At 43.0% G+C, this 14,381-nt stretch overlaps 1 protein-coding gene across 16 annotated transcripts in view; it reads right to left on the bottom strand.

Moving 5' to 3' along the window:
• Positions 1-14,381, bottom strand: part of LOC122557714 (liprin-beta-2-like) — a 275,346-nt gene that overhangs the window by 99,597 nt on the left and 161,368 nt on the right. For all 16 annotated transcript variants that reach the window (XM_043705608.2, XM_087996379.1, XM_043705609.2 and 13 more), the window contains 2 exons: positions 11,081-11,167; positions 3,319-3,432 (listed from right to left, as the gene is read on the bottom strand). In XM_043705608.2, the coding sequence (XP_043561543.2) occupies positions 3,319-3,432; positions 11,081-11,167 (201 nt within the window). The remainder of the gene's footprint in view (positions 1-3,318; positions 3,433-11,080; positions 11,168-14,381) is intronic.

The following is a 14,381-nucleotide window of genomic DNA, read 5'->3' as shown; positions in this document are numbered from 1 at the left end:
TATACCATAATGACCTACGGTACCAATACATGTAACGGACAACATAAGCCATTCAACCCAATTGGTCAGTTCTGGCCTTTGTATACCATGGGAGCCTCCTCCCAGTCTACTTCATCTTACATTTCCTTCCATTCCTACTCAGATTCCCCTTGTATCTCTCAGTGCTCAAAATACAGAGAAGTGGCAAGTGAAACCACCCCCAAAAGCCCCCAAGTAATCCTGAAAATTAATCACAGGAACGACCAGAGGAAGGCCACTTTCCAGATGTGGAAGAGAAAGAATCTGTCAGGAGTTGTTCCTCCAATTGAAAGACCCTGCTGTTATCACATGCTCCAGCTTCTCCAATCACAAGTTTGCTCCTTCCCACTCTTGCTGCTCTTCAAGAGATAGATTCTGTGATTGGAGGAGCAGCAACTACACAAGAACAAGTAGTTGTGTCTGGTTGAGCTACTTTATGGTAATGTGCAACAGACATTCAGCAGGAGGGAGCATGTGGGTTATTCAGATAGAAGAGGCCAGAGTACCTAGAGCAGCCAGGCAGGAGGGAGGTAGGGAACAGAGCCTGTGCATTAGCCCAGTTAAAATTAGGATTGGGGAGTGAGACATAGGGACAGAACATAGTAGACCATTCACCTGTTCGAGCCTGCTCTACCATTCAATACAACCATGGCTTACCATCCAACTCAGTACCCTGTTCCCTCTTTCTTCCCATACCCTTTTGATTTCTTTCATCATCAGAATTATATCTACATCATTCTAGAATATCCCACAAAGAAACTAAATATTTTGACCCCTCAGTCTCTATGCTATTGCCCTTATTTGCCCCATGTGGAAAATTTTACCTCAAACTTTTGGTTAAAAGTTACAATGTGGTTAAACATATTGTATACTTTCAGAAACAAAACATTTGTTGAAGTCCGCCCAAAGCTTTTATTTAAAAATCAAAATTGGATCCGCAGTGGGTTTTCTTGTGAGTCTGAAAACTCCTTGAAGTGTTTGCGGAGGAGAGGTGAGGAGTAAGAATCAGTGCTCTTCATGTTTTCACTTTTGAGTCGAAGTCAGAAAGTTATGGGTTCAATTTCCATTCCCAGGTTTGAGTAGACTACTGAGATTGAACCCTCCCCTCCAAACCCTCGCAGCATCCATTATTGGAGCTGCTGTCATTTGAGATGAGATATTAAACGGAGGCCCCATTTAGCCTATCAAAGATGTGTGCACAGATCTATTCCTGCCATGGATCAGTTAGTAACAACCATGGTTCTGAATCAGAAATTTGCAGCTTCAAGTCCTCCTTGAGAAATTCTGGTAAAACATTCTTCCTGACAATCTGGAGCATCGGAGGCTGAGGGTGACCTCAGAGGTTTATAAAACCATGAGGGGCATGGATAGGGTAAATAGACAAGGTCTTTTCCCTGGGGTGAGGGAGTCCAGAACTAGAGGTGAGAGGTCCCAAATATATCTTTCCCCCAAGGGGCAAAGTTTTCATGCAGAGGGTGGTGATGTATGGAATGAGCTACCAGATGAAGTGGTGGATGCTGGCACAATTACAGCATTTAAAAGGCATCTGCATGGGCATATGAATAGGAAGGGTTTAAGAGGGATATGGGCCAAGTGCTAGCAAATGGGACTACGTTAGGTTAGGATAGGATAACTGGTCAGCATGGACAAGTTGGACCGAAGGGTCTGTTTCTGTGCTGTAGACCTCTATGACTCCAAGTGCAATACAGAGAGAGAGTTGCACTGTTGGAGATGCTGTCTCAGACACAGAAGGTCCTTCTGTCCTCTTTGGTGGATGTAAATGATCCCATGCTGTTACTCAGATGATGATCAAGGGAATCGTACCTTGTAACCTGTCCTTTACATTTGTCCTTCAACCAACACTACTAAAACCAGATTGTCTGGACGTTGTTATAATATAGTTTATGCAAAAATGCAGCATCATTTCACACATTACAAGCAATTCAAAAGTTCATAAATGGCTGTAAAGATTAGGCCATCCATAGTACCACAGAAAAGGAAGTACTTATTTTCATGTGAAAGGAAGTTCTCTCTGACCTGACCAAAATTTTTCCCTTTACCAAGATTGGTATGGACCCTACTTTACGCATATTGAGCACCATGTTTCATTCATTAAAAAAAAAAAGAGCTTGATTTAATACTTTTGTTTTCAGCTCTTTACAACCTCCCAAGGATGTTTACAATGTTCTATCTATTCAAGTCCTATCTAGGCTCAAAATATCCACTTAGTTTAAAAAAAAAGCATATTGAGAGAAGCATGGTTAAACCACATGTTCTTTCATCTTCTGCTCCTCCCATTATAGTTTGTGTTTAATTACTCCCCAAAACTATTAGACCAAAATTTGCGAAGGAGCATGTTTGTGCTGAATTAAAATGTTTCTTTTTAAATATTTAGGTTGTTCACCAGGCCAATGGAGCAGATTTTGCAAAGTTCCACTATGGGGAAAACAACTTCTGTTTATTATTTTTAAAAACTTAAAAAGGTTGAATCTCCAGGAAGAAACGATTTGTTAAGTTCCAGCAGACAGAGTTGCATTCTCACACAGACATACATTCTGTTCCACTTAAATCAGCACTTTCAGGAGGCAATGCATGTGAACACAAAAAAAAACATGCCCATCAGCCAAGTGACCTCAACCTGAAGAACTTACTGCTAAACTTAGATTTACTCCTCCTAACTTCTTTTCAGAGTAGCATGTGAACAGGAGGTGGTGATTCTGCCCTCATGACTGTGTTCTGCCATTGAATTAGATCACAGCAGATTTATGCCTTAACTTGACTTAAGCATTTTAGTTCCTTAACTCTAATTAACCAGCAAAAATCTTGCAATCACAGTTTTGAAAACTTTCAATTGATCCCAGACTCAACAGGCTTGCAAGGAGATTTTCAGATTTCCACAAGCCATTGCAATAAGTATTTCCTGACATCTCCCTTGAGAGACCTACCTTTGACTAAGATTACTCCCCCTTGGTCTGGACTCCCGCCACCAGGCAAGATACAGTAAAAAGAAACTATTAACTTCATTAATCATCTAACAATCATCTCAATTTAAATCAATCACTTTTGATCTCCCAAATACGAGAAAATACATGCCTGGTCCTTCCAATGTTCTGTAGAAAATGAACGCAAATCCATCATTCAAATTAAGCAGTGGAAATAAAAAGGCACCAAGGAAGCATTTTGTGCTTTGAAAATACATTTGGATAAACAGCTTCGAATTAAAGAGTCAATTGCACTGCAGACTTCAAGTAAAATTCCACTAACTACATAATGACATGTTCCCTTGAAGAATAAACTTGCCTGCTGTAGCATCTCTTCAGTTGTGCTGAGTTTCAGCTGATGTTCCTCCAGACAAGCCTCCAGGTCTCTGATCTTCTCTCCTTGGGCCTCCACCTGATCTGTTAGCACACTCACCTATCAGAAGAAAGTGCAGAAAGGAAAGTTCACACTAAATGGAATTAAAAGATAAGAACCTCAACTTAACCCAGCTAACCAGGAAATAAAGTGCTCTTAAAAACTTATCGATTAAAAAGGAACAGAATGTCATTTCACTTTCCAGCCTGCAACTAACTTTACGACAGCTCCAACTGGAGTCTGAGTTATAATTTTGACTGCCTGTCTGACTCAAAAGTAGATGAGGAAGTAGAGTTACTCAAGTCTCAATTGGATCTATTCATTTACCACTAGCTCACTTGCCTATCACAGAGCTCTTTCGCAACTCTGTACAGGAATGTGGAACCTAGGTAGTGCTGAGGTTTGCACCCAATTGACTGATAAGATTTGCACTGGGTCCAACTCTGAGCCACGCAAGCTGCAACTTGAAACAGGAATGTAAGTGCACAGCAAACAACAAATATTGGAATCTCAAGCTGCTGGCAAGTATCCCAACAGCACACAGTCCAACAGTGGGAAAGGTTATGACACAGGTTTTGTTTTAGAATTTCTACTTATTAGTGACATATTTGGAAGAGTCAAAGATCATGTGCAGCATTCAGATGAAGGAGGTTTAGAGGCAGAGGAATAATTCTGCCATAAACACAAGCTCAATAGTTAGCACTACTGCCTCAACACCAGGGACCCAGGTTCAATTCCACCCTTGGGGAACTGTCTGTGTAGAGTTTGCATATTATCCCCAGGTCTACATAGGCTTCCTTTGGTTGCATCCCACAGTCCAAAGATGTGCAGGTTAGGTGGAATAGCCATGGGAAATTCAGGGTTACAGAGGTGGGATGTTCTATGGAGGGTCAACATTGACACAATGGGCTGAATGGTAGCTTCCACACTGTAGAGAGTCTGTGACACGCAAGTAATTAAACTCCCAGTTTTTCCATTCAGTCTTTGATTAGATTAGATTAGATTAGATTACTTACAGTGTGGAAACAGGCCCTTCAGCCCAACCAGTCCACACCGACCCGCCGAAGCGCAACCCACCCATACCTCTATATTTACCCTTTTACCTAACACTACGGGCAATTTAGCATGGCCAATTCACCTGACCTGCACATCTTTGGACTGTGGGAGGAAACCGGAGCACCCGGTGGAAACCCACACAGACACGGGGAGAATGTGCAAACTCCACACAGTCAGTCACCTGAGTCGGGAATTGGACCCGGGTCTCTGGTGCTGTGAGGCAGCAGTGTTAACCACTGTGCCACCGTGCCGCCCAGTCTTGATTTCTTTGTATCCTATATTCTTACAGCACATGAGAAATTCTCCTGTTCCTATTCAAAACAGCTACATAAACTTGACACTGTAGCACCTTCATTGGGTGGACAGTGTCATTACAGCATATACACTATCCATCATCTCTCAGAATCATAGAATGATACAGCACAGGTCGAGCCCATTGAAACCCGTGGCAACTCTTTGAAAGAATTATCCAGTAGGTCTACTTCCTCTGATCTTTGCAAATGGTCCTGATTTCTTGTCCCTCCAAGTATTTTTCTTGTCCAGTTCTCTTTTGAAAATTTCCACTGAGTATACTTCAATCCCTTTCGGGCAGCATATTCCATGATAAAATTTGGGGTTTGAGAATTGATAATGGAAAAAAGGAGGAAGTGTGGAAACATGGGAGGATTTTAAAATCATAGGTTTATTTAATTTGGGTTACTACCTACTGCCTTTCAAAAAGGAGGAGTGACTTTGCCATTGAATAATGTTGGCTTTCCTACAAGGATTGATATGACTCAGGGGATCTACAAGCTTAAGAGCCTATTCATCTGCTCACCAGATTTCTGCATTTGTGGGCTGTTGGTCTTTAATTGACTTCACATGGGCCGTATACCCCCCTTTTGGATATGCTATCCCTGGTGCAAGTTTGCCTCAAACAGGGTGTTGTTTTCCTTCTACAGCAATGCACATATTATCTCATGTGCAAAAAAAAAAGAACTGGGCATGAATGTTGTGGTATTGAAAAATCCAATATATATTATGGCTCACTATTATATAAAATATTACATTCATAAGGCACATAGCAGCTTAATATCAGCTCGAGGACACTTTTATAACAGAAGCATGCTTCCAGTAGAGTGTTATGTTTGAAGTGATCAGAGGTAAGATGGAGAATGTGATCGCCATACCTTCACAGCACATGCTATGATGTGGTGATGTTAGCATGAGAGTATCTGTTAAAGACATCTGATATACATCTGACTTAACAGAACCACTTTGCCCCTAAAAACCACCAATTAACCAACAACGCTTATCTTGACAGGATTAACAGAATTCGTGGCCAATCACGAAAAAGAGATGCAGATGGAGCTCAGGCTTTCAGGCAGCTTACCATGGCCAAATCACAGGACAGGTAATCATGTGATGGTCCCAGGCTGTTCAGACTGAAGCACCCAACCCTCATTAATCCTCTCCTTGCCACCAGCACAGACAGTAGTGAGAGTCTCTTCTGCTATAGGAGAAATTAGCTATGATAACATTGGCCAAACTGGTTTGAGGGGTTGCAGGTCTTCTGTGACTATTTCTCCAATTCTTCCAACAAAAGCTAAGTCAAACAACCCTGTACTGTACGTCCTCATGAACACTTGAGAATGTGTCAAAATTTGATAGGGGTGTCCCACAAATTTGTACAACACAGCCTGACAGTTATATACCCTGTGTATGACCTTCTAGTCAATTGTTATTGTTTTTAGATTCCTTATATAGTGTGGAAACAGGCCCTTTGGCCCCACAAGTCCACACTGACCCACCGAAGAGTACCCACCCTGTCCCATTTCCCTCTGACTAATGCACCTAACACCATGGGCAATTTAGCATAGTCAATTCACTTGACCTGCACATATTTGGACTGTGGAAGGAAACTGGAGCACCAGAGGAAACCCATACAGACACAGGGAGAATGTGCAAACTCCACACAGACAGTTACCTGAGGCTGGAATTGAACCTGGGACCTTGGTGCTGTGAGGCAGCAATGCTAACCACTGAGCCACCGTGCCGCCCACAATATCCCAGGCATGTCAATTACCATCCCTAGGGAAGTCCTCTTCCACTGGCAGGGCAGGCATACAGTCAGAAAGGAGCAGCCTAGGAGAGTTCATCATTGAATCTGGACCCCAAGTACAGCATCAGACCAAACCTGGGCAAGATGATCGCCTGCTGGTAACTACCCACTGCCCTCCCTTAAATTACAAATCAGTGCACCTTCATATTAAAAAGCTCTCAGAAGAGGAGGAGGACAGCATAATCACAGAATGTTATCTCAGTGGGGCACTTCAATCACTATCAAGGGTGGCTCCATGGCACCATTACTGACTGAGGCATGTCAGGTGGTGAAAGAACTAATGAGAGAACACAAATATGACTTTGTCCTCAACAATTTCCTTGCTGCTGGTACATCTGTCCACATTATTGGTCGGAACAAATGACACGGTCTTTGTGGAGACAAAGTCTTGTGGGCAAAATAAGGATTTCATGCATTTGTTTTATTTGTTCATGGGATTGCTGCTATGCCACCATTTATTACCCATCCCTAACTGCTCAAAGTGATAACCACATTGCTGTAGGTCTGAAGTGACACCTAGGCGAAAGCGAGGACTGCAGATGCTGGAGATCAGAGTCGAGAGTGTGTGCTGGAAAAGCACAGCAGGTCAGGCAGCATCCGAGGAGCAGGAAAGTTGATGTTTTGGGTAGGAATGAGGCTGGGAGCCTCAAGGTGGAGAGATAAATGGGACGGGGGCGGGGAGAAGGTAGCTGAGTGCGCAATAGGTGGATGGAGGTGGGGGTAGCGAGTCTGTTTCAGGAAATGGCTGAAGAGCTTCAGAGCAGAGGAGATGACTTGGGGGTTGCAGTGGGAGAGAGATTCTCAGATCCTTGTCAAGGGAGGAGGAAAACTTCAAGGTAGGCATCCTTGGAAGAGGATGCGCAGTGAGGTTAAAAATCAACTAAGTGAAATTGAGGACTGCAGATGCTGGAGATTAGAGTCGAGAAGGTGATTCTGAAAAAGCACAGGTCAGGCAGCATCCAAGGAGCAGGAGAATAGACATTTCTGGCAAAAGCCTTTCATCAGGAATGACGCTGGGAGCCTCGGTGGTGGAGAGATAAATGAGAGGGGGGGTGCAGGTTAGGATGGCAGAATTCGTTCTCTCAAGGCCAGTGAAGCAGATGGTTTTTACAACACAGTCGACAGTGGTTACATGGCCACCATTAGGCTAGCTCTTTATTCCAGATTTTACAGAATTCATATCACCATTGGTCATGGTCAAATTCAAATATCATCCTGCCATTTGGGACAGATTCAGATCAGATTTAGCAGCTCAAAATAAAACTGCGCATACAAAACATCTTTAAGGCCATCAGTAACTTCATGTCCCATCAACTCCCTCATTTTACCATTATCATCAAGCCCAGGTCAATGAGCGGTGTACATGTGTGCGCCAGGCACAAGACCAAGTGTGCTTGAATAGGAGGTGCCAACCTGGTGAGTATAATGCAGGACTACATTTGTGTTAAATGATGACGGTGAAGCACAGCATATCACCACTGAAGACAAGGCTCATGCAGTTACAGTCATTTTCAAGCAAGTACCAAGTACCAATACATTTTAGCCTCAATGGTCACCAACATCACAGATAGGAGGTCTTCACTCAAGTGTATTTATTGCATGCAATATCAAAAATGCTTCAATGTACTGAGATTTATCAAACATCTCCACAGGAGACATGCATTCAAGAACTAGTTGTGTCCCTACTCAAGTTGTTTATGGGCAACTACAACAGACACGTCCACCAAGAGACATTGTGGTAAATTGCGCAGGGACATCCTGCCCACAAAAGAAAAACCAAGTCAAAATCAAGCTGGTCATTGAACACTCCACAATTGCTAGAAAATGCCTCTAATTATAACTTTGAAGGGAAAACATCTGAAGGTGTTGGGCCTGGGATGTTTTCCAGAGGAAACCTGGAGCTGAGGAACTGGATTCCAACCCCACATAGCAGTTTTCCTTTTGCGCTAGGTATGAATCCACCCAGTGTAGTTTCTTAATGAAGGGCTTCATGTCCCATCAACTCCCTCATTTTACCATTATCTTCAAGCCCAGGTCAATGAGGGGTGTACGTGTGTGTGCCAGACACAAGACCAAGTGTGCTTGAACAGGAGGTGCCAACCTGGTGAGTATAATGCAGGACTACATTCATGTTAAATGGTGATGGTGATGGTGAAGCACAGCATATCAACACTGAAGGGCTTAGGGTAAGGGTTATGAAGAAGGGCTTTTACCCAAAACGCTGATTTTCCTGCTCCTCGGATGGTGCCTGACCTGCTGTGCTTTTCCAGCACCACTCTGATCTTAACCTATTACCAGTTCATCAGTCTGCTCTTGGTCATTAAAGTGATTAGTGGCATGAGCTCAATAGTAACTTTACCACTGATACTCAGTTTGGATTACACCAAAGCTACTGCAGACTCATCCAAACATGGACAGAGGAGGTTCAGTTTAGAGGTTAGGTAATATTGTCTGCTCTGGATATCAAGGCAGCATTTGATAAAGTGTTGCATCATGGACCCTTAACAAAACTGAACTCAAGGATCACTGAAAAGAAGGACATTTTGCTGAGGTTTCTTGTCTCCCACTCATCAGGACAGTACACAAATATGAAAATATCAAACTACAACAATTTACAATACATGATAAAATGCTGATTGTTTGACAAGTTGTCTGTGACTGGTTAAGAAACTACACTGGGTGGATTCATACCTAGTGCAAAAGGAAAACTGCTATGGGGGGGTTGGAATCCAGTTCCTCAGCTCCAGGTTTCCTCTGGAAAACATCCCAGGCCCAACACCTTCAGATGTTTTCCCTTCAAAGTTATAATTAGAGGCATTTTCTAACAATTGTGGAGTGTTCAGTTCCATTTGCAGCACCTCAGAATGACAGACCACGTCATGTTCAGTGAGAATAGTATGTCAGTTTATGTGGTGAATAGCTTTTGAGCCATACAAGTGCTGGGCAATGATCATCTACAAAAGAGAGAGAGAATCTAATCACCATTTCTGGATATTCCATGCCACCACTTTATCATCGACTTCCGCCTTGTCAACATCCTGGTGGGGGGTGGGGGGTGGGGGAAAGAGAGAGAGAGAGAGAGAGAGAGAGAGAGAGAGAGAGAGAGAGAGAGAGAGAGAGAGAGAGAGAGAGAGAGAGAGAGAGAGAGAGAGAGAACACCATGGATGAGAAACTGAACTGGACAAGCTATAGAACTACTGTGGCTTCAAAATCAGGTCAGAGGCTAGGAGTATTTCGGTGTGTGATTTGCTTCCTGACACCTTAAATCCTCTCCAAACACCTGTCAGGCACAGGACAGGAGTGTGACTGAATCTGCAATGGCCAGGTAAATCAACATACAGGTTTGATACGACCGAGGCAAAATAAAAATCCCTCCAACACCATATCCATTCACTGTCTCCATTGTCAGCACATAGTACACACTGTGGTCACTATCTTTAAGATGCATTGCAGCAGCTCCCAGAGAGATTCTACACTCATGATTGCTACCATTTAAATACCAAGGGCAGCAACATGGGAACATCATGATGTTCAAGATTCTGTCAGAGTCATATGCCATTCTGATTTGCAAACAGCCCACCATTCTTTCAATGTCACGGGGCCAAAATCCTCAAACTTCCCACCCAATAGCAAATGCTTCTCGTGGACAGACTGCAGCATTTGAAGAATTTAGCTCATCACCTCTTTCTCAAAGGCAGTTACAAATGGGTACTAAATGCGGGTGTTCTAGTAATGCCCACAGCCCATGATTAAATACAAATAAAAATTTTCAAAATTAAATTGATTTGCAAGGGATATAGAAAAAGTTCACCAGACTTCTGGAATTAGAGGGTTGTCTTGTGAGGAGAGAAAGTATAGACAAGGTCCTCATTTTCTTGAGTTTAGCAAAATGAGAGGTGGTCACATTGCAACATATGAACTTCTTGATGGCTTGACAGTGCAGCTGTTAACAAGCTGATTCCTTGGATGGAGAGTTTAGAACAAGGGTCATAACGACAGGGTGAGGGATTGGCCCTCATATATGACTGAGATGAGAAGCTTCTTCAGTAAGATTGTGAATCTTTAGAATTCCCTTTTCTAGAGTGCTACGGATTCCCAGAAATTGAGTACATTCAAGTTGGAGATTGGTAGATTTTTGGCACTAATGGAGTCGACACATTTGGAGATAAGGAAGGAAAGTGGTGTGGAGGTGGAAGATTGAATAGTAAAGCAGGCTTGAGGGATGGTATGGCCTACCTCTACTCCTGTTACTAATGTTCAGTAGAAACTAAAATCAGTGAAGGCGCAAAAGAAAATGAAAAGTCATAACTACAGCTTCCTATCAACACAAGAACCCAGGAGGCAGCCATTCACATCAACAATCGTCGGCTCCCATTCAATATCATAATGGCTAACCTGAACTGTAAACTTGGTTAGCCTCCTTGGTTATTCGCAAGTTAAATTTTAGCCATGTTTTTTTAAATTTTGGTCAATGTATTGCGGATTCTTGGCAATGAGGCGAATCTCGACACTTGCAGGTTGGGAGTGGGGTACGGTTGTAAGAGAACTTACCTGTAGCACCAGGCACTCCCTGTCACTCTCCAACCGTGTCAGTCGCTCTTGGCAGGTTTCATTATTCACAGCTGCACGATGATTGCCCTAAATATTAAAAACAAAAAAAAAAAATCAAACTGGTCAGAACAATCTGCTCCACCACACAATATGCACAATTGATGGAAGGTGTGATATTTAAATTTTGCAAACAACATTGACAATGTTCATTCTATTTCAAAGGGCTGAACGGCCTCCTTCTGTGATACACCATTCTACACTTTATTCACTTTTGTAACCAGTTACATTAATTTAGTGCTTACCTAAATTCTGTCACTTACTCTCACTGAATTCAAGCTTTAAAATCCAAGAGAAGTGTGATAACCTGAGCAAGTTAATAACAAATTGCAAATCTATGCTGTAAAACCAAAACGTTTCATTTGGCATCTAAACAGAAATGTCAAACTGTGAGGGATGCTCCAGATTTTGAATCCAAAGGCCATGGGTTCAAGTCCCAGTCAAGAGACTGGAGTACGTAAGGCAGACGGATACTTCCAGTGTGGTACCAAGCGAGTGCTGCACAGTTGGAGGTGCTGCCTTTCATACAATAGAGTTAAAGCCGTGGCCCCACCTATCCCATCAGTTGTATAAAAATCATCACATGGCACAGTTTCCAAAATCTGACGAGCTTCCCCCCATCCCCCAGGCATCCTACCAGAAGTCACAAGACTCAGAAATTTGTGAATTTTGGAGAACAATGATAGACGTCAAGAGGACACAGACTGCTGACAGAACGGGTGGCCCTGTGGTAGATGAAGTTTGACGTGGAGAAAAAGGAAGTGATTCGTTTTGCTGGGAAGACCAAAAAGAGTGACAATACAAAATAAAGGAATGCAGGAACACAGACTCAGGAATTTAATATGCACAAACATTTAAAGGCGATATTGGCTGTGTGAGGCTGAACAAATGGTTAAAAAGGCATTTGGAATCCTGAACTTCATGAGCCAGGGACCTGGGTTCGATTCCAGCCTCAGGTGACTGTCTTTATGGAGTTTGTATATTCTTCCCATGTCTGCGTGGGTTTCCTCCCACAGTCTAAAGATGTGCATGTTAGGTGAGTTGGCCATGATAAATTGCTGAAAAAAGTGTTCAGGAATGTGTAGGTTAGGCGCATTAGTCAGGGGTAAATGTAGAGTAATAGGGCAGAAGAATGGGTCTGGGTGGGATACTGTCCAGAAATTCGGTATGGACTTGTTGGACAAATGGCCTATTTCCACACTGTAGGGATTCTATGAAATTGTATAGATAGTGGCTTGGTCTTAAGTGGAGTACTCATTCTGGGCATTGTACTACAGAAAGAATGTGAAAGGTTTTTACAGTGGGGCAAACACTTATAATTCATTCTTATAAGAAAGATTTTGGTGACATGGACAAATTTGGAAGCTTTGTTGTTTTTCCTTTGAGGATGGAATTTTGTAGAAGATTTGATAGAAGTGTTGAAAATATGAGAGGTCTGCAGAGTGTGGCTAGGAAGAAACCTCTGTCATTGGAGAGAAGGTCAAAAGATTTATGCTGATTACTAAAAAAGAAAGGCAAGTGACAGTTATGCAGCTGGTTAACATCTAGAAAGCACTGTACAAGCATGGGTGGAGGATCTAGATTCCACTGTTGCTTTCAAAAAGGAACTGGATAAAAACAGGAAGACAACAAATTTGCTAGGCTAAGGGAAAAGGGTTAGGGAATGGGAACGGCAGAGTTGCAATCCAGCACAGACACTATGTTCTTCAGTGCTGTAGCCATTCTATGAATCAGATTCTATGATAGACATCTCTCAAGTAGGATCACTAAAATAAATTATTGGTCAGTTAAGAGTTTGCAGCATGCAAATTGGCTGCCACATTTCCTACAGTACATCAGTAATTACTCATTACTGGCTGTAAAAGGACTTTGGGATGTCCTGGCATTCTGAATGCTGCTATATGGATGCGCTCTCTTTAAAATAGGATCCCATTGGCTGTATGATGAAGGAGGCTAGCCTCTTGAGCCTGTTCTGAAAATCAATTAGCTCATGGTCCATCTCAACTTCCTGCCTGAGCTTCATACTTTTTAATACCCTTAACAAAAACCTTTAGATTAGATTCCCTATAGTATGGAAACAGGCCCTTCGGCCCAACAAGTCCGCACCGATCCTCCGAAGAGTAATCCACTCAGACCCATTCCCCTATCCTATATTTACCCCTGACTAATGCACCCTAACACTATGGGTAATTTAGCATGGCCAATCCACCTAACCAGCACATCTTTGGATTGTGGGAGGACACTGGAGCATCTGGAGGAAACCCATGCAGACATGGGGAGAATGTGCAAACTCCACAAAGACAGTTGCACGAGGCAGGAATTGAACCCAGGTCCCTGGTGCTGTGAGGCAGCAGTGCTAACCACTGAGCCAGCGTGCCACTCCAATCAGTGTGGAAAGCTCCTAAAAAGTTTCTGCATCCTTGAAAGTGGAGTCGCAGGTAGATAGGATAGAGGTGGCAGCGTTTGGTACACTTTCCTTTATTGGTCAGAGCATTGAGTATAGGAGTTGGGCAGTCATGATGTGGCTGTACGGAACATTAGTTAGACCACTTTTGGTCTCCTTCCTATCAGGAGGATATTGTGAAACTTGAAAGGATTCAGAAAAGATTTACAAGGAAGGTGCCAGGGTTGGAGGGTTTCCACAATAGGGAGAGGCTGAATAGGCTGGGGCTGCTTTCCCTGGATCATCCATGCTGAGGGGTGACCTTATAGAGGTTTGTAAATCATGAGGAGCATGGATAGGGTAAATAGACATCGTCTTCTCCCAGGGGTGGGGTGGGGGATGTCCAGAACTAGAGAGGGCATAGAGTCATAGAGATGTACAGAACAGAAACAGGCCCTTCAATCCAACTCATCCATGCCGACCAGATATCCCAACCCAATCTAGTCCCACCTGCCAGCACTGGCCCATCCCAAAACCTTCCTATTCATATACCCATCCAGATGCCTTTTAAATGTTACAAGGTTTAGGGAGAGATGGAAGAAATTTAAAAGTGATCCAAGGGGCAACTTCTTCATGCAAAGGGTGGTGCATGTATGGAATGAGCTGCCAGAGGAAGTATCAGCCAAGAGCTGGCAAGTGGGACTAGATTAAGTTAGGATATCTTATCGGCATGGACAAGTTGAACCGAAGGGTCTGTTTCCCTGCTGTACGTCTCTATGACTCTATTTACACCCTTTTGTGGGAGTATGTGCCAGAATTCCATTTATATAACAAACTATTTCTTGCTTGCACTCCTGAAAA

The sequence above is a fragment of the Chiloscyllium plagiosum genome, unplaced genomic scaffold, assembly GCF_037043375.1.
Source record: "Chiloscyllium plagiosum isolate Xiang-an unplaced genomic scaffold, Cpla_swu_hap1 HiC_scaffold_18, whole genome shotgun sequence".
Lineage (NCBI taxonomy): Eukaryota > Metazoa > Chordata > Chondrichthyes > Orectolobiformes > Hemiscylliidae > Chiloscyllium > Chiloscyllium plagiosum.
Note: the sequence above shows the minus strand (reverse complement) of the source record. Positions and strands in the feature narration are given on the sequence as shown.